General features: G+C 40.2%; 1 protein-coding gene across 1 annotated transcript; it reads right to left on the reverse strand.

Annotated features, from left to right (window-relative positions):
* Nucleotides 1–140: 140 nt before the first annotated feature.
* On the reverse strand, nucleotides 141–22,671 carry cavin1a (caveolae associated protein 1a). Its single transcript, XM_022206217.2, is given in 3 exon segments — nucleotides 141–3,910; nucleotides 21,747–22,015; nucleotides 22,018–22,671. Coding segments are annotated over 3 exon segments (1,257 nt in total). The 5' UTR covers nucleotides 22,238–22,671; the 3' UTR covers nucleotides 141–3,142.
* Nucleotides 22,672–24,618: the final 1,947 nt, after the last annotated feature.

Raw genomic sequence — 24,618 nt, forward strand, 5'->3', positions numbered from 1 at the left:
TTATTATTGACCCCTTCCAATCAAAATTCACTGTCTGGTTTACCCGAGCCTCTTGTCACAGTAGAATATAACACATAATATTACACATGAGTATAGAATAGGCTCAAAAAAATAATTAAAACGAAATAACAGGCAGTAAACACTTTATTATTCAGCAAGCCTTTATTTATAATGAGATGGTTAGGCAAAAATGAACCTTAAACACAACAGAATCAGGCAAGCTGCATTACTTCAGTATGAATCAGCAACACCAAGAGCAACTATATGTTGCAGCAGTGTGGCTACTTTCATTTCTGTCTACATAGACAGTGCATGGTCTAAATCACATTTATAGCAGTCTGGCTTAATATTTTATAGAATAACCAGTAGCTTAAAACAAAGCAAAATATACATGAGGGCAAAATCACACATTTCATCAATGGGATCAATATCTTACAGGTGTTGCTGAGACTATTTAAATATTTGTGTCAAAAAAGTCATAAAAACAATGCTATAAAAATTCAAAGCCTATAGGATTTTACAGGGCTATAACTGACTTCTTTTTTTAATTCTATGACACTTCCACTTCATGCTCGTGCAAATGGTATGCACATACAACACACTCGCAAACACACACACATTCAGACAAGCATCCTTGTTCTCTGTCTTTCTCACTGTTCCCTACCCTGCTCAGTGCTCACAGAGAGCACTCTACTTAATTGCATTTTCCCCTGCCCATTGATTATTTTAATGGTGTTCCATGCTACACAGTGGGTGTCCGTGTTTGCCTGCGCCACATCAAGGTCACACCTCCTCTCCAGGGAGGAAAATAGAAGCCACACATTCGCATTGCTCCTGTCTTGGAGACTTGCGCCTTGCATGGCCAAATGTGGCTATGATTAAACATTGGTCTTGTCATATTCAGAATAGGGCTGCACAGTGGAGTAATGGTTAGCTCTTTTGCCTTGCAGCAAGAAGATCCCTGGTTCAAATCCCAGCCTGGGCCTGGGATCTTTCTGCATAGAGTTTGCATGTTCTCCCTGTGCATGCGTGTTTTTTTTCGGGAACTCTGGCTTCCTCCCACAGTCCAAAAACATCCATCCATTCTCTATACACCGCTTTATCCTCACTAGGGTCGCAGGGGGTGCTGGAGCCTATCCCAGCTGAGTCGGGCAAAGGCAGGGGACACCCTGGACAGGTCACCAGTCTGTCACAGGGCTACATATACAGACAAACAATCACACTCACATTCACTCCTACGGGCAATTTAGAGTAGCCAATTAACCTCAGCATATTGGACTGCGCAGCCCCAGTCCAAAAACATATTGAGGTTAATTGATAACCCTAAATTGCCCGCAGGTGTGAATGTGAGTGTGATTGTTTGTCTGTATATGTAGCCCTGTGACAGACTGGTGACCTGTCCAGGGTGTCCCCTGCCTTTGCCCGAGTCAGCTGGGATAGGCTCCAGCACCTACCGTGACCCTAGTGAGGATAAAGCAGTGTATAGAGAAAGAATGGATTGATATTTAGAATAATTTCAACTGCAATACTGCCTTCGCACCCTGCATGCATCTCTATCTTATAATGACAACTTTATGTCATGATTTATGATCAGATGGCTTTTTCAAGGGCTGTGCTCCTTTTATAATCCAGTGGAAGTCCACAAGATTCCATCTGGTCTCTGCAAAAATGTTTCTGGACAGGATTATACTGTAGCGGCGTTCTGACATTTATCAAAGTGTCAATCCATTCATAATACCTGGCAGTGTGCTGTCTTCGTTCAACCGCAATTAGGATGACATTTTCCTCTGAACCTGTTACATAGTCATTAAACCGTCATCTTGCCTTTCAGATCATCCTTTTTCTGCCTGCAATTACTTTGGGGAAATTTAATAGGGACATGCAAAAGTACTGTGATGAGCTGTGGCCATGGTGACGCAGTCATTTTTATTCTCCTCTGTGCAGCAGTGCGCCAAGTGAAACTTAGTGAGTACAATATGTCCAACATATGTGATGCAAAAAATGTACATCAAAACAGTAAAGTGATGATCAAACCATGATTTCAAGCATGCACTGATAAAATACACAGCAGCAAATGTTACATTCTCGATTTCATTATCGTCAACTGTAAGTATTTCATTACATTACAGCTGAAATGTTTTAATGAGCGACCAAATCAGGAAACAAGAATATAGTAGCACAACATATTTCCCCCATGAACACATAGTATAACTGAACATTCAATAACAGGTTCTTTAGGGACTGTATGATTGTTTGTCACTACCTTTTCCACCAAAACACAGAACATGTACAAAAAGAATAATGACTTAATGTCTGTCAAGTTAATAACGGCAAGAAGTGAGGTCTTAAAACGAGCATCTTTTCCTATTTAGTGTAGTCTTATATATGTTTAAACATCGTGATAGTTGAATTTGTCAGTGTTTCAGTGCTCCCAATATTTGTTTTTAGACATTATACATCTATTTTCAGTCATTTCCACTTCAGTCTTTAATACTGACAAACATTACATTGCAACATCTGGCAAAGTAGTTGTCAGGAAAAAAAACTTTTTGCTTTTTGTAAATCCTTTAGTTCAAGTCCAGATACACTCAACTCCTCTCCTCCAGCACTCTCAGTTCTGTATTATTCTGCAGGCCTACTTGCCTACTTTTTGTTTCACACATGCACACTTCTATACTTAAACCATCCATTATATCATTGGAACAATACATCTTCTCAGCAACTTTCTTTTACCATACATATGAATGTGCATGTGATACGTAGGAAATGCTAAACATGACGTCTTCATAGCAAAGATGTTTTTTTTTCTCATAGCCACACAATGAATCAAACAAACAGCAAATACTCTGGATGTAAAAGTCTAGAATGACCAGTCAGCCTGTAGGATACTTCAAAAGCTAGCTTTGTTTTTGTTTTTATTTTATTATTTGTTTGCTAAATATGAGCAAATATGAAAGTTATCCCTCATGGGTAAAATAAAAAGAGAAAAGAAAACAAGTAAGTTGTCATTGATTTTGATCACATCGAAGAAGTCCCCACGACCATTGCTGTGTCCTTGTGATTAGACTCTTCCACCTACCACGACTGTTTCCTACATCATCCTTGCATCTTTTCCATCACAGCCCTGTGAAGCTAAGAGGCTTTATTCATGTTGGGCCATTTTTAGGTGGTCTGGCTCCACGCTGACCAGCTGAGAGTCTTCAGTCACTGCCAACAGAGCCTCCATCTCTGGGCTGTCTACACTCACCAGCTCACCTTCCTCCACCTCCACGTGCAAACCCAGCCCGTTCTCCTCTCCGCCCGGCTGAACCTCTGCCTCGGACACCTCCACCATCTCTGTGTTCTGCATCACCTCCTCCTCTCCTTCTCGGATCTTCTTAACATGGAAGGTAAAGGGGGGCACACGGTACACGGTGGTCTTGGAGCGAGCGTAGACCGTGTGGTCAGGGGTGAGGGACTTCTTCACCTTCTCTTTGGAGGTCTTCATCTTCGCCCTGCGCTCCTGGTTGGGAGTCATGCGGGTCCCGAGCTTGCCAATCTTCTTCTCGAGGCTGTGCTTGGTTTTCTCCAGGTTGTCACGGGTTCTCTGTCTTGTCTTCTCCAGGTTCTCACGGGTTCTCTGCTTGGTCTTCTCCAGGTTCTCCTTGGTCTTTAGTTTGGTCTTCTCCATTTTCTCTTTGGAGAAGGCTTTCTTTATGTTGTCCACCTGCTGTTTGGTGGTGCGCTGGAGGCGTTTTGTACGAGACTCTTCGATAATCTCCTCAATCTCCACCTCTTCATCTGAATTGAGACTGGCTGGACATCCCTCTTGTTCCTCCTCTGGTATTTGCTCGAGGCCCTCCACTGCTTTACCTTCAACTACTGCCTCTCCTGTCTTGGTTTTGGATGCCTTTGGTGGCTTCACTTGGTCCTGAGGACACAAAGTAGGACAGATAAGAATGACAGAAGACTATCAAACCACAGCAGATATTTTAAGGGATTACAGAGTGTGAATTGAATAATATTTTCAATTTGACATTTATTATCATATCAGCAGACATCAAGTTCCACTGATTGCACTACATGATTAATGTAAATCATGGCATTTCGTTTAGCATGTTGTGCATATTGTCAGCCTGATAAAGTGAAGCTAATGGACTTGGGGAGAAATGAAAAGGAAAATGTGAGTGTGATACATTGCAGAGGCATGTGTCATTTCAGTGCACAGCAGTTCAGTTTACTGCTGGTGCGGAGTGCCACCTAGTGGTGTCCACAATCATCATGCCAAAAAAGACAAGTTGTCTTAGATTTTAAGTCTCAATAAAAATATAAGAACATAGGCTGGTATACTCACATATATTGCATGACATGGCTCTGTAAGATTATTATAGCAATGGGCTTTAAAGGAATCCTATATTTTCTGTAAAACCCATCAAACTGAAACTAAAGCCAACTAACTGTGGTATCTAACCACAGGCGATTTTCCTGCCATTGTGACATCATTTCTGTATAAAAACTTAAATTCACACACTCTGTAATGTAATTTTTTAAAAATGAAAACAACATCAATTAATTCCAGCTTAAATTTTAAGTACAGAAACGTTTGGAAAAATTACAGATTATCTATAAATTCTAAAAGGTATGTTATTTAGAATGTTTTGATTTCACTGGAAATGCTTTGTGGTTAGTGCAGTTTCATTTTATCACATAACGCAAGTAGTATAGCAGTTTCACATATGGTCAAAAATATCTTTATATGTAAACCCAGAAGTAGGCCCATACTATCAGTTTTGTTTCCAGTAATACAAAAAGGTGGCCACTTGTAAAATCAGATGCATACGCTCATATTTCTTTCTAGTCTTACTTCATCATTTAGGGGAAAAGGTCTAAAATTTTGCAATGCAAACAGGATTGCACAAAGGTTTTCCATGAATTCACAAATTAAGGGCATGTCTTTGTAGCCGTAAACACACAAACAACAAACTACACTGCTGTTATGCTAACAGCTGCCAATCAATCATAACTACAGTGACCACATTTCCATGTTGTTTGGCACGACTCTGTCAGTGTGGTACCGTGAGAGTCACACAGGGAGAAGCAGTATTATGCTAAGAATACGATCCTCCCAGCAGCATGTCTCTGATCCCTGTGGAGATTAGCGGTCCCACCCAGCTGCACCTTGGTGCCACACCTCACAGCTCCTCTGTGGATTTAATCCCAGAACTGTCGCCATCTTCAGTTACTTTGTAGATACACTTGTTGTTGTAATTGTAAACTAGACGAGCCCTTAGTAGAGGGCAGAACCACGCCCATCCATGATACTCTATCAATTTTGATCATCCTATGTATATCCCTTCCTACTTGATCTGCTGACCTGTAACTTCACAAGTGAGCAGGGGACCTTAGACTGATCTTCAGTGACAAGTTTGATTATCCTGACTTCCGCACGTGCAGAGATATCGAACCGGGCACGCACGCGCACACACACACACACACACACACACACGCACACACGCGCACGCGCGCGCGCACGCACACGCGCACGCACGCGCACGCACGCACGCACGCACACACACAGCCAGCCAGCCAGCCAGCCAGCCAGCCAGCCAGCCAGCCAGCCAGCCAGCCAGCCACATACCGAAGCGAATGCAGTAACCCTTTTAGAAACCAAAACTGGGACTGATTAACTGATGTTCCTAATAGTGATTTTCTTACATTTCTAATTACCTTATATTTTGACTCTTTATATAGTGTACAATGAAAATAGTGAATTACAAGAATTTGTTCATTCTTAAAGTTATTTTTTGGCTCTGACAGGTTAGTAGAGAGGCAGACAGGAAAGTATGGAGAAGAATGAAGGGAGGACCTGCAGCAAAGGGCCGTGAACTGGAATCAAACCGAGGCTGCTGCGTCGTTCATGGGTCACCCGGTCAACCAATTGGGCCATCTGGGTGTCCCAACAATTTGTTCATTCAATTCAATTTCATGATAATGTGTGAAAGCTGTAACATTAGAATTTCTACTCTCACATTCAGAATGAATTTCAATGTTCTTGTGGTTACTTTTAGAGCCCTGCATAATCAGGCGACTGCCCTCAACTACTGCTTTCATATGTCACCCATAGATCTCTAAGGACTTCTGATCAAGTATATTGGATATTCAAAACTAAATGTGTCTGTGCTTTTAAGTTGTGGCTTCTAAACTTTAGAACTCTCTCCTGTTGGACTTCAGCTCTGTGTAATCGTTTTTAAAGCAGCATATTTAGATCTTAGCTTTGCAGGCTCACTAGTTGCAGGAGCCTATTTATCTTGTCATAGGATTCAACACCTCTTCATTAAGAATATTGTTAAAATAGTTTAATAAGGCTGCAATAATTTCTCTAATTAATCATCATCCCCATGTCAAACAATCAGTTGTGTTTAATCACAAGGGAGCACCTTCATCATTGTGATTTTAAGCACAATCACCCCCACCTCCTAGATGTCACTTCAGATTAAATTGTCACTGGCTCTGCTCCTCCCTGTCCTCTTTCTCACCTCATGTGACACAACAAACAAGTACTACATCCTCTTTAGCCCACATGTATTGTACTCTATAATGGCAATGTAGTCACAAAATATGACAACTCACTTTCATGGAGACGTTTTGCCACTCAACATCTAGTTAACTAGAAATCAGAGGTAGATTAGACATACAGTACTAAGAGCAGAGTATAGGAGAAGAGAGCAACAAATCAAAATACACAGTTAAACTATATACACTTTAATCTGTTAACCCTCCTTTTATCCTCATTTATGAGCATCAAAAAATATTGTTTCCTTGTCTGAAAAAAATCCAAGAGTTCCGCAACAAAATTCCCCAAATTTCTGAAAATTTGCAAAACCTTCAGGAAGAAAATTCCAATAATTCCTGAAAAACTTCCCTTAAGAGTTATATTTAAAAAATCCCCAAAATTTGGCAAGAAAATTCTTGTAAATACTTTCAAAAAAATGAATAAAAATCTTCCAAAAAATCCTAAAAATATCTAAAGTGATTACATATATATCAGTAAAACTTCTAATATTTTCTTTAAGAACATTCACATAAAAATCAACTAAAATCCGGTGAGATTCGCTGGATTTTGGTTGATTTTTATGTGAGTGTTCTTAAAGAAACATTTTCAACATTTTTTTTCCACCAAAAAATGTTGAAAGATTTCCCAAAAATGTTGAAAATGTGGACATCAGACATTTCACTGTGAAAATATTTTTTTCCCCCCCATATTTTCAGACTTTAAAATGGTTCAATTTTGCCCTGCAGGACAACACGAGGGTTAAGTAAAAACACTTACTTTTAAGCAAAAGTAAACAATTTTACGGATTAACATTTTGTCACGGTTATATTTAGACCAGTGTTTCACAGTAAGAGTTACAAATTTCAAATAAATGACAAAATCATTAACTAACTTCATAGAAAAAAAAATTTAATTCCTAATATTTGACTTCTGAAAGACACCTGTCGGATCACATCGGCAGCACATCTCCCTGGGAAGTTGAAATACCGCCATACGATCCAATCATAAAATGGACATTGAATCCTTATCTGGAGCTGTGTGTGGTGCGGCCCTGGCCAACCCGCTCTGTATGGGTTTATTTTGGGCTGGCCTTTCCCTCTCTCTGAATTCCATCTACCGTTCTCTGGCTACCAGCCACTGCAGCGCTCAGTCTCACCGACACCCCCCAACCAAACAACACCCTCCCCTCACGCACAGCAACAGATATACACAGTGCTGCGTCGCCACAGCAACCACCTCCTCATGTTGTCTCTGGTGGGTGGCGAAGCTAAGCTGGATAAACAGCTGACATCTACACAACAATATACTGACATGATGTTCTCAGTTGTTCTGAGTGTATTACAATTAGACTAAAATAAATACCGCACCTGCGTTGAACATATGCAGACTGAGGAAAGTGAGATTGAGTTATAAAAATAACATTAATGGAAGATATTTTTGACTGCATTAGCACATGATTTCACTGGAACATTTTCCTGAAATGTGACTAGTTTTTGACACAATTAAGTCAAGATTTTAAAATATGCCCTCATAGAATAATCATGTGTAATTACAGTGACATAAAATACATAAAAACACACTGCACAATGCGTATGACTGTGTAAGAAACAGTGACCTCATAAGTCCTGGACTGAACTGCTGCAGGGGGGAGTTTGACTGAGGGGCTGCATTACTAGTACTCAATATAATACATACCTATATTTTAAAAAAAAACAGATCAAAAATTAGATATTGTATTAAAAATGTCTCATGTTTCTTGACAAACCCAAAGGAAAGACTGCCTCTGTGTAGAAATAAAAATGTAAAACTTACGTAACTGTGTGAGTATAAGTACTCATGCAGACAGTGTTTTTTTTCCCATAAAGCCAAACTATGAACACCTGAACAGGAAGCTTCTGTAGTCAATGGAAAACAGCAGTGCTGGGCATGCTGGGAGCCGGTGAAGTCATAAATAGCAGGAAAAATACAACACGGTGAAGGACAACACTGTGCCTCACCAGTGGTATGCAATGCTAATCAAGATCTTCACTGCCCAATTTGTCAGTGAGTTTTTCTGGGAATTATTTCTGATTTAAACACAAGGAAAAAGCTCAATGACTTTCTTTGTTTTTCTTAAAGGTTCCACATGTTGTTGATAAAAATATAGCATTATGCTGCTCTAATACTGTGAGAGAGCGTAGCCTGGCTATTTGGAGTTTTGGCCCATAATAGCATTGATAATTTGTCGTTTAAAGTATTCTAAACATAAATGCAGAACAATAAACTGACAATCTTCATATGAGGCCATTATATTTTTTCATAACTGTAACATCCAAACTGTGTGTAAAATGCCACAGTGTTAAATAAACTTGTCAGTACTCTCTGGTGTGAAACGATGTAACAGTAACTGTTTCTGAAATGCCTCAAACTTACTTTGCTGCACTCCGTAAAGTTATTCATGGGAGTTATTCCTACCACTGTGTTAAGTCTATGGCTGCAGGAGACAATAAAATCTAATTTACTGATTTAGATAAACTTAATTAGTAATGGCAGAAACTTAATACTGCATAATTTAAACGCTGATTTTGTTTTCAAGATTTAAATATTGTGTGTTCCCATGCACAATTGTTGTTCAAAATTTTTAAAAAGATTCATAGAAGACAAAATGTTGTTCCTTTGACCAATTCAAAAAGCTGCACGCACAGTAATTAAGTACATAGAATCCTGTTAAATAACATGAAATAAATAATACTAGTTGCACTAACCTAATTTTATGAGTAACAATCTTAGAAAAAATGTGTTTATGCTACCAATCATAAAGTACACACAGACACTGACAATGAACATACAAGTAAATATTGTCCTGGCTGAACTATGAGTCTCTACATGAGAACATGTTGAGAGCAAGTGATGAATTCGGTTGTTATATTTTAGTCACATTTTTAAAATGCTTTAGTTGTTTTTAGACTTTCAGGGCCCCTGGGAACATTGCTGTTTGCATTCTGAAAACCTGACTAAGCCAGCTCTGTGGAAATTGTGATCGTATCAGCGAGCCCTGTTTGGGTTTCCCGGCTTGATTACAAAGCTTGTCTCTAATATGTGAAGTCCATTAGCGTCCCTGTGTTACCATCCTCTCTCCTCACACTTACCGACTGTGGAAATGTCCACGTTTGTGTGTGTGTGTGTGTGTGTGTGTGTGTGTGTGTGTGTGTGTGTGTGTGTGTGTGTGTGTGTGTGTGTGTGTGTGTGTGTTTACTGACAGGTGCTAGGGGACTAGTGACAGAGTATGTATGCTCGATTCAACAAGTAAGACATGTCTTGCTTAATGTTTCTTCCCTCCAACAGTATTAATCATAACTTACGGAAAAGTTGCCTAGAAAGTGCAGGAACTCTCTCTCTCTCTCTCTCTCTCTCTCTCTCTCTGAGTGTGTCTTTGATTTGCTCAGACAAGTCAACAACTGTCCGAGCCAAAGCAGGAGCTGCAATGAAAATGTCCCAGAAGCATGAAGGGAGAATTTCTAGCTTAAAACGACTGCTTCAACCCAAAAAGGAAAAACCAAGGTAGACAGAAAAACGAAGCAGAAAAAAATATGCATTTAGAATCAGCATCACTTGAAGGAGATCAGAACCCTCCTGCTTGGACACGAGTATTAAATTATATTCAATAAGAATGCTTCACGCTGCTCATGTAACAACAGCGATGAAGTTTCATCGTCTAAATATTATCAGAGGGAAAATATCCTGTCTGACTCATACAAAGGCTGGCGGATAAAGTAACTGCCGACTGTTACCAAGGACAACAGAGAAATCAGTGGCCTCAATCAGCACTATAATGGGACCACAGCTGCTTTGATTAAAGCCGCTGGCATTTATTGGTCTCCGTCGCCTTTTTCTGTCTCTGTAGCTGCTTTTACAAGAGCTTCACTGAACACCAGGTTCAATATTCTTGCTTAATTGCTTAAATATGGTACCACTGACAACACTACAGGCATGCCAGTGAAGTGATTGGAATACAAGAAAAGTCATTTTTGATCTCACAGGTTACATGCACACACAAAAATGTTCATATCATCTGCTCAGGATGCTTCCCCTTGTTACTTGTAAAGTGGTTGTATGATTTTTAGTGATATATGTGATCATAAAAATGAATATGGGTAACTACTGCTTTGCAACCTATTTAGTATACAATGGTAATAGACCAATACACACCAAATGTAAAGTTCCAGTTTCCACTTCTTAAGTAAAGGCATCGGTACAAGACAAAAATCTACTGATTTTGCTCGACCTCCTAAGTAGCTAATGGTGGTTAATGTAATGATTTTGGTAATTGCATCGTCATTTAACATTGTGTGTAACTTATAGCAAATTTCTGTGTGAGCTGATTTAGAACTAAACTGAAGTTGAGGTATCTTCAGTAAACTGGTTTGATAAGTTCAGGATTTCCAGTCACCTCCTTTATCTTAACATACCTGGACAATTTAAAACACTTAATACTGGTAATTAAAGCCACCTTTGATTGCAGAAAGAAGTTGTCATAATTCTAAAAAAAAAAAAAACTGAATAATAAATACACATTCTGAATGAAAAATGAACAGTGACCCTAATGCACGAAGCAAATCTTAAAATGTTTGATTACATTCTGTTGTGACTGACTGGAAACATGTTTTATTTATGACTAACTTTTCTATTTGCATTTAGAATAAATATGACAAATTATTACAAATCAACAATTAATCAATATAGTGGATGGATGATGTCGCCAACTGTTAGGAAATGTATATTATTGTTTAGATAGCGTATCCATGCACAATAACAGAGACGATCTCGATCCACTTACATGTATGCAAACATTTAGCAGACTTGTAGACAGACACACACTATTCCTTTTGAGGCAGTGTGATGAAAAGCCTCTCCGGTGAGTCACAGGAGCAGCTGTCTGATCCTGTCCAGTCCTTGCAGCTGTGCACTTCGCTTTCACAATGAGTGATATCACTGACCCATGTGCCCCTCTAGGACGGGAGAAGGCCAAACGATAGATTGACATGTAGCAGAGCTGGAAGTTTGCGTGTTAGAACCCTGCATGGGCCGAAATTGCAATGGTTTGATTCCTATAGAGAGCTAGGAGGCTAAAATAAGGACGCTAATGTGCTCTGGTCATTAATATTGATGCCACCCACACTCCGATAAATTAGGCTCAAACAATTCACAGAGGACTAGCCAGCCGCCTACTACCTCAGGTATTGTGGGGTGACTCCTACGACTGAGGGCACAATGCAGACTCTGTTTCCTGAAGCTGTTGGATGGCACCGTGTCTAAGAGTCCTGTGGGTAATGGAAATATTGACAAGCAATCCCACTCTTTCTATAGACAGATTCATTCAAACAGAAGGCTACTGTATATCGTAGAGCCAACACGGCGATGCCATGTTACAGTTCACGCCACAGGAAGGGAGTTCCTCGGTTTTTCTGTCACAGTAATTTGTGATTTCATACACATGGGGAAGCCCTTTTCCACAGCTCAGCCTTCCCACATCCACGATTCCAAAACCACTGGAATCCCAGCAGGGTTAGTCCGGTTAAGGGACAGAAAATGTACTTTTCCATTTACGCCTCTGTGTGAACTGGCAGCTACAGTGCTGGAATATATTATATAACCATGTCCTCCTCTCCAAAGGTTCCATATTGACGACAGAGTGCACCAAGTGCAGTTTCTGACAAATACAATTCTCAGTCGGTTCATATTTTCCACTTGTGTACTTGGAAGCTTGAAACTGGTTTAGGCATGAGCATGAATTTAAGCATCTTCCTACAAACATGTAAATTTTGAAGGTTATTTGAATTATTTTAACCTTTTACTGAGGTGAAAAAGTATGTTGTGACAAGGACTGTATTCATTGTTATTCATCTTTTCAGTGCAAAAGTTCTGCTCTATAGGATTAAGTGATGTGTAGATCTAAGCTGTACACATGAATACACCAATAAGGCCGACTTTAGGAAACTGTACTACTTAACTACATTTAATACAACAATGTAATGACTAACTTACAATAACTCCTGCCAAGTGCAGGAAGGAGGACATCCAGCCAATCACTCATATGCTTCACTTTGTTCTGAAGTGAGCAGCTAGGTCCTTAGAGTTAGAAGAACTGACATCTATACAAAAACACCAGCATATGTCAACCACTGAGTGTCTTTGTCCTAATGATGGTAAAATTCCACGAGGAATTAATAAAGTTTTTTATTTAATCTAAATGCAAGCAATGAACCCAACTTAAATAGTGTGGTTATGTGAGCAGTAATAACTTTCTAAGGCTGATTTTTAAAAAGCCTTAACAGCTTTCCGGATCAGTCTTTATAAGATTGTAAAAGCAGAAATCACTGCTGAAGTAAGCATCCATATGAGCATAGAAACGCTAGAATATAGTCAAATCCTTCACTTTAAAGTTCACCTTTGACACTGATAACATAGTTTGGCTACTATTTCTCTTATTTATAGATTAATCATCCAAAACATTCATGTGCATGCAAAATCTAATGCCAAGGGTACCCAAAACCCACAGTGTCCTGGCACGCTCGCAGCAACAGCCTATAATTCACATACCAATGACAAGAACAGCAAGCCGTCAGAGCAGGAGTGAAATATACCACCGGGTAACCTGACTGTTGCACTTCAGACCGAGGGTTTCTACAGACTAGACTTCACACGCAACGTGTTAAGTTACAGGAAAAACAGTTACGTATATTAATAGTGAATGCACGGATGCAGCTTTGATTGCAGTTTTTAGAGCAGTTGTAAGATTCTTTAAAACATGTCTTATGTGCTAGCTCAGTGTGCAGGAAGTTTCGAGATATCCACTTCTAGTACTGATGTTCAGTGTGTCTGACAACAAACAAAAAAAAACATTTATCTGTAAAAACAAAACAAACCTACTCATACAGTATGCAAAACAAATGAATGAATCAATCAATCGGTGCTACTAATTGCTAAATTCAGACCCTCTCAATGAAACAGGACACTACACCATTCCATTGCATTGCTACTGGTGTATTTATAATCGCAGACAGCATAACAGTTTCCTTTAATACACCAACTCAGATCATTTGGCCAACTTTGTATTTTGGCTATGGCCTCGTAGATCAAGGGTGTGTCTACAAATCTTGGAATAAACAGCATGCAGAGTATCAGCAACTTCCAGCAGGTTGTGATGTGCTATGAGGACACATTTCTGCTCGCCGGCCAAGAAGCAGGATGACAACTACAACTGTTCGAATTGACGAGCGACCTGATCGGCCTCCCAGCTGGTAGATCCTGTCCGCTGCGGTGGGATGGGGATGTCGGGTGAGGTGGGAAGGCAGCTGCAGCCTCAGATCAGGACACATAAAATCTAATTATTTTAACAGAGGAAACTCAAACAGTCCTCAGCTCATAGCAAAACAGCTGGACTGTGTCATGTTGTGCACGTGCAGATGGGCTTATGTTTGAACACAAGGCTGTAACATATGCTCATGGTGATTGATTGAGAGGTATTTTGGTGTTGAAACGCAATGTACAACATGAACCAATAATAAACCGCTGTCTTTAAACAACTTGAGCCACATTGGTCGCATTTCCTCTAAACAACATCATCATGCGCCTTTTAAAAATGCTCTGCACCATATAAATCACAGGTGGTCCAAAAGGTGCTGCAGGAGACTGGACTCATATTCACATGCTAACATTATAAAACAACTAATAATTAATAATAATTGCGTACAGACGTGCAGTGTTTTCACGTGTTTAAATACCAAGTGTCCTCTTTCTGCAGGACAAACTGTATATCCTACTGAGAGGAGCACAGGAAAAGATACAGTAACACTACCAGCGAATCCACCTCCAACATCTTGTATACACACACCACAGCTCCACAGAGTGTTGCACACTTGATCTGAAAGGCAGAGCAAAGAGGAAATGTGCTGTATGCGAATTTGTAAAATTACACCTCTCCAGTAATGGCAAATAACCATCAGACATTAATGAGTCCTAATTGTACAAAATGCTTGTTCCTCTCAACATAAATGTCATTTTTTTTCTGCATGGAAATTCATCTTCGATCTACTAAAACAAACAGAAAAACAAGGAGAACAATAGAGTATGCTGGTCAGTTAACACGTGACATCAATGGAAGAGTTTTTCCTTTGGGTTGAGCTCATTTGTTCCTTGTCGTGAACAAAATATGTGTGTGTGTGTCTATGTATGTGAAAGAGAGAAAGATCAGAGCAGCTCAACATCCACATTTGGCCGAACAAGCCAAAAGAAACACCGTTCTGGCTCCATTGTGTCGCTGGTTGCTGCTAAAACAAATTAAACAAGATAGGAAAGACAAGCAAGGGAAATACTAACTGGACTTGAAAGGAATGGTTCTACAATGTGGAAAATGCACATATTTGCTTCCTTTTAGCGAGTTCCATGAAAAGATCAATATCCTTCTCATATTTGTAAGCGAAACCACCGGTTTAGCGTAAAACTACAAATTACTGGACTGCTTCTTGGCCAGGCAGTCACTTTCTGGGGACATGAATTTTCGAGGCAACCAGCGGAAAATCCAGGAAACTGTGGCACCCACTCAATACATAGTCTCACTTTTGTCATTGCTGTTACACAAACGTATAAGGCATGACATGTGAGCGTACAAGACAGATGTGTGTCCGTCTTGCAGGTAACCAACCCAGCCTAATAGACAATCCTTTACATACAGGGGCTCACACAGGGCTTAGCTCAGAAGACGCTCGACATGGTAGCGGACATGCAATAGTGAAATGTGGAGCCTGCCAGACATCTTTCCACCCACCCAGGAAAGACGAGGACGGCAGGACAGAAGGACAGAGAGGAGAGACGGGAAGAGGACGGCATATTTACAAGTGCTGAGGCAAATACTGAATGAGCCACGCACTTAGTTCTGGATTGGATGTCTGAGTGGGAGTAAAATGGGATAAGTAGATAGCGATAAGGGAGAGAATCTGAGATGAAGGGAGGAGAAGAAGTGGGCATGTTGGCAGGAGGGGCAGAGGGATGCCAGCTGGATGAATCACAACACTAAGTTGGTGCTGCTGGTTCAGAGTTTGCCTATTCGCTCTTGTCTGCAGAGGTCTGCTAAGTGCTTCCTAACCACCTTTTCTCTAATGAAGCTATGCGTGGAAGCAGTGATTTAGTGGGATGAAGTAGCCCATTGAGTTATTCCAGAGTCTGGGCAGAGTTAACTGCTATTAAAGAAACATGCACTGGGGCTGCTGGGGAGGCTTGTTGGTTGAAAGGTGCCTGACGCTGGTGTGGAAGTGGTCGTCTGTAACTGAGACGTCTTACATCTCCCTGAGAGTTGACCACACGGCTATCACTGTCCTTGAGCTGCAGCCAAACGCACCCCAATTCCAGACACGCCGCAGCACCGTCTCACACTCTGATGAACATACACTATCATGTTGCATAAACCAGATTAATCCACTTAATTAAACAGATAATGCGCATTACCAAACACACACATGTGACCCCTTGGCTGGGACACTGAGGTTAAAAATATATATCGCTGTAAAAGATTCTGTAAAAATGGTGGAAATATGGCAGCAGGAGTGAGAGAAAAGATAAATTAAAGAACAATGGAATACTGTAATGTTCAAGAACTAAAAGAACTGTGGAAAAAAAGTGAATCGTGAAAAGTGAAATAATAACACTGATTTAAATACAGTAAAACTGGAATTTTTGGGTCACAAATTGTAAAAGAACAGATTACAGCTTGCAAAAATACAGATTTTTTTTCCTTGTGGACATGATGTACAGTTTTTCCCTGTTTGCTAAATGTCATGTGTAATTTAAAAAGATAAAATCTATCATTTACCATTTTTCAATCCTTAATATATATATTTTGTTTCAAATAATGGCAAATGTCCATAAAATATTGATTTCATGAAAATACAGATGTTTGATGTGGACAGTATTTACAGTGTTGGCTGGTTTGTTTTGGTTGAACACAGACTTTTACATTGAAATACTTCAAACTTACCCCTTTTGTGTGATTTTACTAATCATTTTCTGTAATTGAACAATCTGAAAAACATTAGTAAACTGTTCAAAAAAATACAGTTAAAATCAGTTACAGTGTAGATAAACTTCATATGTAAGCTAAATGAAAACACTCATACGGTTGTTTGTGTTGCATTGAAAACGTGTTTAGTTGCTGATTTTGAAGTACACAAAAGCACAGCATGATACATTTGAACATAAAGGCAGAATGAAGGTGCTACTCTACACAAAGTGCACATTAAAACTTGTGTCTGTCATGCTTTTTAATCAATGCAGCCACTTATCACTGCAGATATCTGGACTCCACAGCAGGCAGAGCCCTGACTTTCAAGAATGGTTAGTTGCCCCTGAAGACTACTTTAGGGACGCTAAGAGCAGGACATCAAATTGCACCTGGTGCATCAGCCTGCACGGACCACAGACTCTCAGAGTGTTTGACTAATCCTGAGTGCTCGGTTGTCATTTGAAATATTTGTGGAGGCAGAACTGTAAAACTGCAGTCCCATACAAGTGTGCTGCTGCTGGACAGACTGTGAGGAACACGGTGAAAGACTGAGTTGAGTCAGTGCTGGAGCATTTTATTTGGTTTTAGGCAGCAGCAGCTTAAGACTTTTACTGCTCACTGAAAGGGCTGTTTCAGACTGAGCAGATACCTTTTATTTCTCCCACACAGTAAATTAAAAAATCAGTCAATAAATAATAAAAAATCTGTTGCAAGTAGGCCTGAGAAATGTGTTAAAAATGGTGAAATACTGCGACATTCAAAAACGAGGACCATGGGAAAACAGTGGCTATAATAGTTTCAAAGATCATCTACCGTTTTCCAGTCCTTATTATGCATATTTTTTTTCTTTTAAATAGCGGAAAACACGTAAAATGACCATATTTTTGGTAATGTAAATACAGTAAAATGTAGGGTAATTTTAAGGTCAAATGTTGTAAACAAACAAATTCACATTTGTTAAAAAAATAAATAAATCAGATTTTAGACGGAGATATGTTTGCAGTTTTTCACCTGTTTATTTACTGCAGTAAACTTGTAAATTAATACTTTTAAACTTAATAATATATTTTTTTTTATTTGTAATGTGACAAAAGAGGGAAAATCTGTAAAATAACACGAAATTGTTCAAAAAATTACAGATGAAAAACTGGAAGAAGCTAAGAGAGCTTCTAATTTCACTGACAGAGATGAACACGTTTTAGTTTTTTGACTTAAATCTGCTTAAATCATTGACTGTAACAATTACAGCATTTAGAGCCAGCATCATAACAATCACCATCCCAGGGCTTGAGTTAGAAGAACACAGCATTATCTAAAAACCCTTTAATCTGAATATTTGTTTTTGGGTACGGAGTCATTTCTTGACAGCTGTTGTCATCAGCAAACATTCAAACAGGAAATTAGCCTAAAGTAGTCGACAGCCTGTTGCGTGAGGCTAACAGGAAATAAAGTGCAACTCCTTTTGAATGATTATGTTGGCTTCTCTTAAAAACGACACCATAGAGCAAAGCAATATCACTCACAGTCCAGTCAGTGAGGAAACATGCAGGGAGGGTGTGAAGGCAGGAGCTCCACTGAATCACTGCTCATTTGTGCTCTACAGAGCTCTGATGACAGGCCCGTTGTGCTTCATGCGGAGGGGAAAAAGAAAACCCCGAGCTGCTACAAGGACACTCACAGTCAGGGGGCAGTTATTCGAAAAGGCCATCCTCGCTTGTCCAAACAGACTCCACCTAACAGTTCTCCCTAGCATACATTTCTGATTGTAAACCTCCAAAATATAAGTCAGATCTCTCACTTGTGCTGCGAAATTCTTATCTGAGGCGTGACCACAGTGAGGTTAGTTCAAATTTCCAAAATCAAGTTACACCAAAGTCACAAGTCTGACTAATATAGACAGACTGAGATGTGTTGCATGAGATATTCTATGGTGAAATGTACCCTTAAATATTTTAAATTGTATTATTTTACCTGAGTATTTCTACTTCATGCTACTATTCTACAGCATGCAGGCAAATATTCTACTTTTTCCCCACTTCTTACTTTGCAAATTCAGATTCAAACGATTCATTTTGCATAAAGTTTCTAAATTAACACACATTTACCCAACATTCTCATCAAGTTGAATTAGAATTAAAGTTATATTGTCTTTATATTGCAGTGTAAGATACAATGCATTACATTAGAATCTGATTTAACTACATTTTTGAACAGCCTGTGCAAAATAAACGTCTATAAAACACATTGCAAAAGTCCAGCAGGAGACATTCTCTAGCAATCTAGTTGAGATATAAGATTAATGTTACACATTCCCTGCCTAATTTAAACGTTAAACTCAAGTCCTTACAATATTATGGAGAGAAAGCCAACAAAATATGAGTATTTCAAGTTAATGCTACTTGTCTACAGCATGCAGGCAAATACTCTACTTTTTATTCCACTTTTTGCTTTGCAAATTCAGATTCAAACAAAGCAAGAAATGATGATGTATTATTAAACCACCTGCCAGTGTATAAAGTAGAACAAATTGGAATTCTTACAAAGTGCTGCATCATGATATAATCTTTAGAAATGTGCCGTTCTGCAAAAATACTACTCTTAGCTTTTGTTCTTGACTTTAAATTATGTGCCAATATTCCTGTGCCTTTACACGTATTTTCACACTGTGTTTTCGCTTCTGTCTCTGAAGTCAAACACCAGAACACAGCTGACATGAAGTACATCTGATAAGCATGTCTTCACTGCCACACCCTGCTGTTACCAGGGGATCTGCATGCTACCGTCATTGCAGGTTTAATTATAAAACACCCTGTCGCAGTCTTTCCGGCCTCCAAAATCTTAAAGTATGTGTCTATTCTCAGAGCGAGCGACATCAGAGAAAAATACGACACCTACAGCTAACGGTGGTATCAGCTCAACAAAGCAGGCTACAAGGTCCTGCACAGCAAAAATGTTTCACTTGTCTTACTCAGATTCCAGCTGACTGACACTAACAATGCAGGCGGAAGCCAATATTGGTGACACACACAACGGTAGCCGACATCAGTTCCACAGAGGTTTGCATTAACCTCCACATGCCGTACCTTAACCTTTATCTCATCCTTACCCGGGTTCTAATTCTGAACTCATCCCCCTCTAACACATTAACGCACAAAGAGATGGTGGAAAGTGGTGAAACCTGACAGACAGCCAGTGTTGATTTGCGCTGCTGCCAATATGTGACCACCCTGTCTGTCAGTCAATTAAACTGGACACGGTGTAGCCATCCACCGGCAATAAATAGACCGCAGGAGGCCAAAAAAAGCTGCTGCAACGTGGAAACTGCAGCTCCTACAACTGCTGGGAAACCATGACAGTGACCAAGTGTAGATAGTGATAAGGACCTTAGAGCTCAGGCAGTTCTGACAGGAAATCATCCAGTGATTTATACAGTGTCGGCTGAAACACAATCAAAACTAGGTGCAAAATATCAAAATCTCAAGCTTTGTAAAACTGCAGGTTCTTGCAAGCTGCGTTTAGGAACAGAATCTGTAACAGAGACAACTGCACGGTTGAAAAGGTTTGCTGCAGATCACGCAAACACGTCGCAAACAGCAGGAGGCACCTGCTTTGCGGAGTAATTTATTAAGGTCTAGTGTCTATGATTGGATTTCTGCTAGATGCCAATAGTGTAACCTGCTCCCACAGTGGACATCCCAGGAGGGAGATGTGAAAAGTTTGTGCCTGGCAGCACACAGCCTGAAGCGAGCTCCACTCACGAGAGACATTTCACCCTCAGATTCACTTCTGCTCATGTTTGTAGGAGAAAGGAAGTGCTGAATTTGCTGGCTTGTTCTCCCAAAATATTGTAAGGTCTTGAGCTTTACATTTAGATTAGGCAGGTAATGTGTAACGTTAATCTTATATCTCAACTAGATTGTTAGAGAATGTCTTCTGATGGACTTTTGCAATGTATTTTCAAAGACGTTCATTTTGCACAGGCTGTTCAAAATTTATTTAAATCAGATTTTAATGTAATATAGCTTTAATTCTAATTCAACTGGCAGAGAATGTAGGGCAAATATGTGTTATTTTAAAAGCTTTACGCAAAATCCTCTCTTTTCCAGCCAGCTGAGGTTTTATACACAAATCAACCACTACTGTTTAATTGAGCTGCCACTTCATTTATCTCCAAATGATATATTCCCATTGGCACGAGACTGTTTCACCTATGGCCTAAACTGACACAGAGTTGCTTATACAGCTGCACGTCCTGCTAAAAAAAGAGCTGAGGTAGTTGCTGTAGTTAGACTGACTCACGCCTTCACATGTGGGTTCATATATGCCTTTTCCTTTGGTTTTTTTTTGCCTACTTTCATTCCAAGATAATCGGATTTTACCAAAGGAAAAACAACTAGAAAAACCAAGTCATGCCAACACTTCTTCAGTTATGTACTTAAGTGCACAGCGAATGGTAATTGTGTGCCACTTCTGGGAAAACTTCATAATAAAACCTACATCTTCATCTTACATGACAGCAGCCTGCCAACTATCCGTCCTCTGAGCTGTCTGAGGCGGGGCACTGGTTCTGTCTCAAGTAGCCCCTCATGCCTGTGTTTATAGGCCTTATATTTTTATTTACACCCTCTCGTCTTTATATAGTTTTGTTGGGTAATCACGAAGTCCCGTGGAGTGGGAGAGGTCGCTCTTTGCCTTCATTTTCCATGCGAGCCACTGTTTTTCCCTTCACTATTAAGAGCTGAATCCACCTCTTGCTAAATACAGCAGCTTCTGAATACTGGAGCGCAGTGTTGGATCCTTGGTAAATATTACAGCCTGCTTTTAAATTGGAGGAAAAAGTGATTCAGACATTTATGTCATGGAAACCGCAGAGCCGAAGCTTTGCTCCATCCTGAAAAACTATCACTCCCCCTTTTCATTCTCGCTAACAAAGGTCAACTCGTGCTGCAGTGCGACTCTCGCCGCCTTTGCTGAGATGATGTCAAGACGTTTCAGGTGAATTTCACACTTTCACGCAACTTTCCTTTATGATGTGGGGAATGCAGCACGCCCCTTTCACACACACCGACTGCATCCACGTCTCAAACGTTAATCATGCTAGTTTTATGTCTTTAGAATCACCACACTCTCAAACAAAGCTGCTAAATCAGAAAAGAACACTCCCTCCCCACACTTCACCTGGTAGATGAGGACTTTGAAGTTGCGTCTCTTGAGCAGCTCGTTCTCGTTGCTCTCCAGCTTCTTGATCTGACCCGCCTGCTTCTCCAGGTTGCTGCGCACCGTCTTGACGTTGACGCTGACCTTGCGCACCTTCTCCAGCATTTTGTTGACGGTGTTGGTCGTGCCGACGTGGTTCTTGGACAGCTTAGCCAGCTCCCCTTGGATGGTCGACACGGACTTCTCCATGGCCTCCTGCCGGGCCTCCAGACCGTTCTGGGTCTGCTGATCTTGTCCACCACCCCGATGATCTTGTCCAGCAAAGACAGGACCATGACGCCGTTCATCTGAGCTTCACTCTTGTCTCCGGAGCCGGTGGCCAGCACCAGGCCCACCTCCTCAGCGGGGTCGTCGTCATCCACCGCCGGCTCTGTGGCGGCTCCCACCAGAGCGACCTCGTCATCATCGTAAGACACTTCTGCGAGCTCCTTCTTGACACCTGCATCTGCCATCGCTGTCAACTGTGAATACAAACGCTCACTACGGTTAAAAATACCCTACTGGAATCTACCCCACAGGAGCCCCGCTGCACACACTCAGTCCTAATACGTTCTCTTTCCTTCCAAACTTTATCGACCACTTTGTTTCTTCTTCCTACTTAGCTTCACACTAACTTCTCTTCGCCCTCGGTCTCTCTATCTCTCTCTGCTCTGGGATGCCAGCCAGCCAAGGGGAGTTGGGCCTCTCACAGCTGAAGCATGTGTGCCCTGACTCAAATGCCTCTGCTCCCTGTGAAACCACCCAGTCAGACTTTTCCCTTCTAACACCAGCCCTCCACCCACGACTCCCCCTGCCGCCGGGACTCCACCCCACCATGTCCCCAAGCACAGGGCAGATTATCTCCAGGCTCCACCTCCTGTGGTGACATGACTCCTCTAAGGGGAAGGTGAGGGCCACTCCAGGCAAGATCACAAAAAAAAAAAAACAGAAGTTCAGACCAGTCTCTGAAATCACAGCTACTCTCTGCATGGTGCCATCCCACCAAAGTCTACAACGGATCTGAAAAAAAAAAAAAGAAAAGAAATATAGTAAAGTTAAATCATTTACTGTCTGTTATTTCTTTCAGTATTATTATTGTAATTTACTTAAACAGAAAACTACTGTTTACCAGATTCCTCTACTATATAGTAGAATATTAAGTTTACAGTCTAATACAACATATCACATTAACCTCAACTACATTAATATTGCATGTAAATTATAATAAATGTGACCACAGACGTATTCCATAAATAACATGTTCTTAACATTTATGATCAAGAATTGAAATTTACTAACTCTGCTTTGCTTTTAAAAATACATATACCTACACCAAAACGCAAAAAAACAATAAAAGATAAAGTAAGTTCTATATTTATGAATTTAGGAAGATGCATTTAAAGGCTGCAATGTGTGACAAATCATAAATTTATTTTAGGAATCAAAATTATTTAACTTAAAGTAAAAAAAAGATGGCCTATTTCTGGGAGTCCCAAATCAAGTCATCACTGTAAACAAACTTTTTATAGTAATCTGCTGTTAATGGTCCTTCTTGTTTATGGTCCCAAAAAGCATCAGATTTTTTTTAAAACTGTATTTTGGGGGGGAAAAAAACAGAAAACAGAACAACAATGATAGAATTTGGCCGTATTTTACTGTAATTTACCCAGCGTACACTTCTATTGACTGCCATATTTTGTGTTGACTTGTGACAAAACAACAGATAACATTAGCCAAGATATCTATTTGAATTGGTAAATCTAGCAAACTTGACCATGCAAATTCAAGTACTCAAACATGGAGATTACTTCACAAATATGAGACATTTACAACTACAGATTTTTTAATGTTAATGATTTCAGTTCAAGTGTCATTTTATTCTGAAAGACCACACCGGAAATACTAGAAGTTATCACGTCCATATTGACGTACATTCACTAATGGAGCAGTTTTTAGCCGTGACCACTAGACGACAATACAATAATCCATCCATTCTCTATGCTTCATCTGTGCCCTAAAGAAAATTGGATCATGTGAAGTCTGAATTATAAAAAAAGAGGGAGAGATGTTTTTGTCAAATACAGAACATCCATCCATCCATTCTCTATACACCGCTTTATCCTCACTAGGGTCACGGGGGGTGCTGGAGTCTATCTCAGCTGACTCGGGCGAAGGCAGGGGACACCCTGGACAGGTCGCCAGTCTGTCGCAGGGCTACATATACAGACAAACAATCACTCTCGCATTCACAGCTATGGGCAATTTAGAATAATCAATTAACCTCAGCATATTTTTGGACAGTGGAAGGAAGCCGGAGTGCCCCGAGAAAACCCTCGCATGCACAGGGAGAACATGCAAACTCCATGCAGAAAGATCCCAGAAAAGCCGGGATGACCAGGGATCTTCTCGCTGCAAGGCGAAAGCGCTACCGACTACTCCACTGTGCAGCCCCACAGTAAAAAATAATAATTAAAAAAATATATTAAAAAGCAAAAATTGATAGAAAATCAATTTTACCGTCACATACACATTTTCCTAATTATATTCATTATATTTACGACGCTACCTGGTTACAGCCCTGGTACATGATATGTCGGTTATGAGTCTACCTACTGGGTGAACACCTGTAGCCAGCAGATTAATTTAAACAGGCCTTTTCAAAACAGCTCATCAGTACGTTAATTATTGTAATATTTATTCACATTCAATCACCTACTTGACAGTTACGGTAGTCAGTGGAGCCTCGGACCACTTACACGAGCTGTAAAGACCACATGGTGCCTGTGCCATTAGCTGCTGACGCTCATGCTAGAAGCCGTGAACTAGCTAAATGCAGATGTAGCGTTGACGTCGG

Source organism: Acanthochromis polyacanthus, chromosome 21 (genome assembly GCF_021347895.1).
Source record: "Acanthochromis polyacanthus isolate Apoly-LR-REF ecotype Palm Island chromosome 21, KAUST_Apoly_ChrSc, whole genome shotgun sequence".
Taxonomy (NCBI): domain Eukaryota; kingdom Metazoa; phylum Chordata; class Actinopteri; family Pomacentridae; genus Acanthochromis; species Acanthochromis polyacanthus.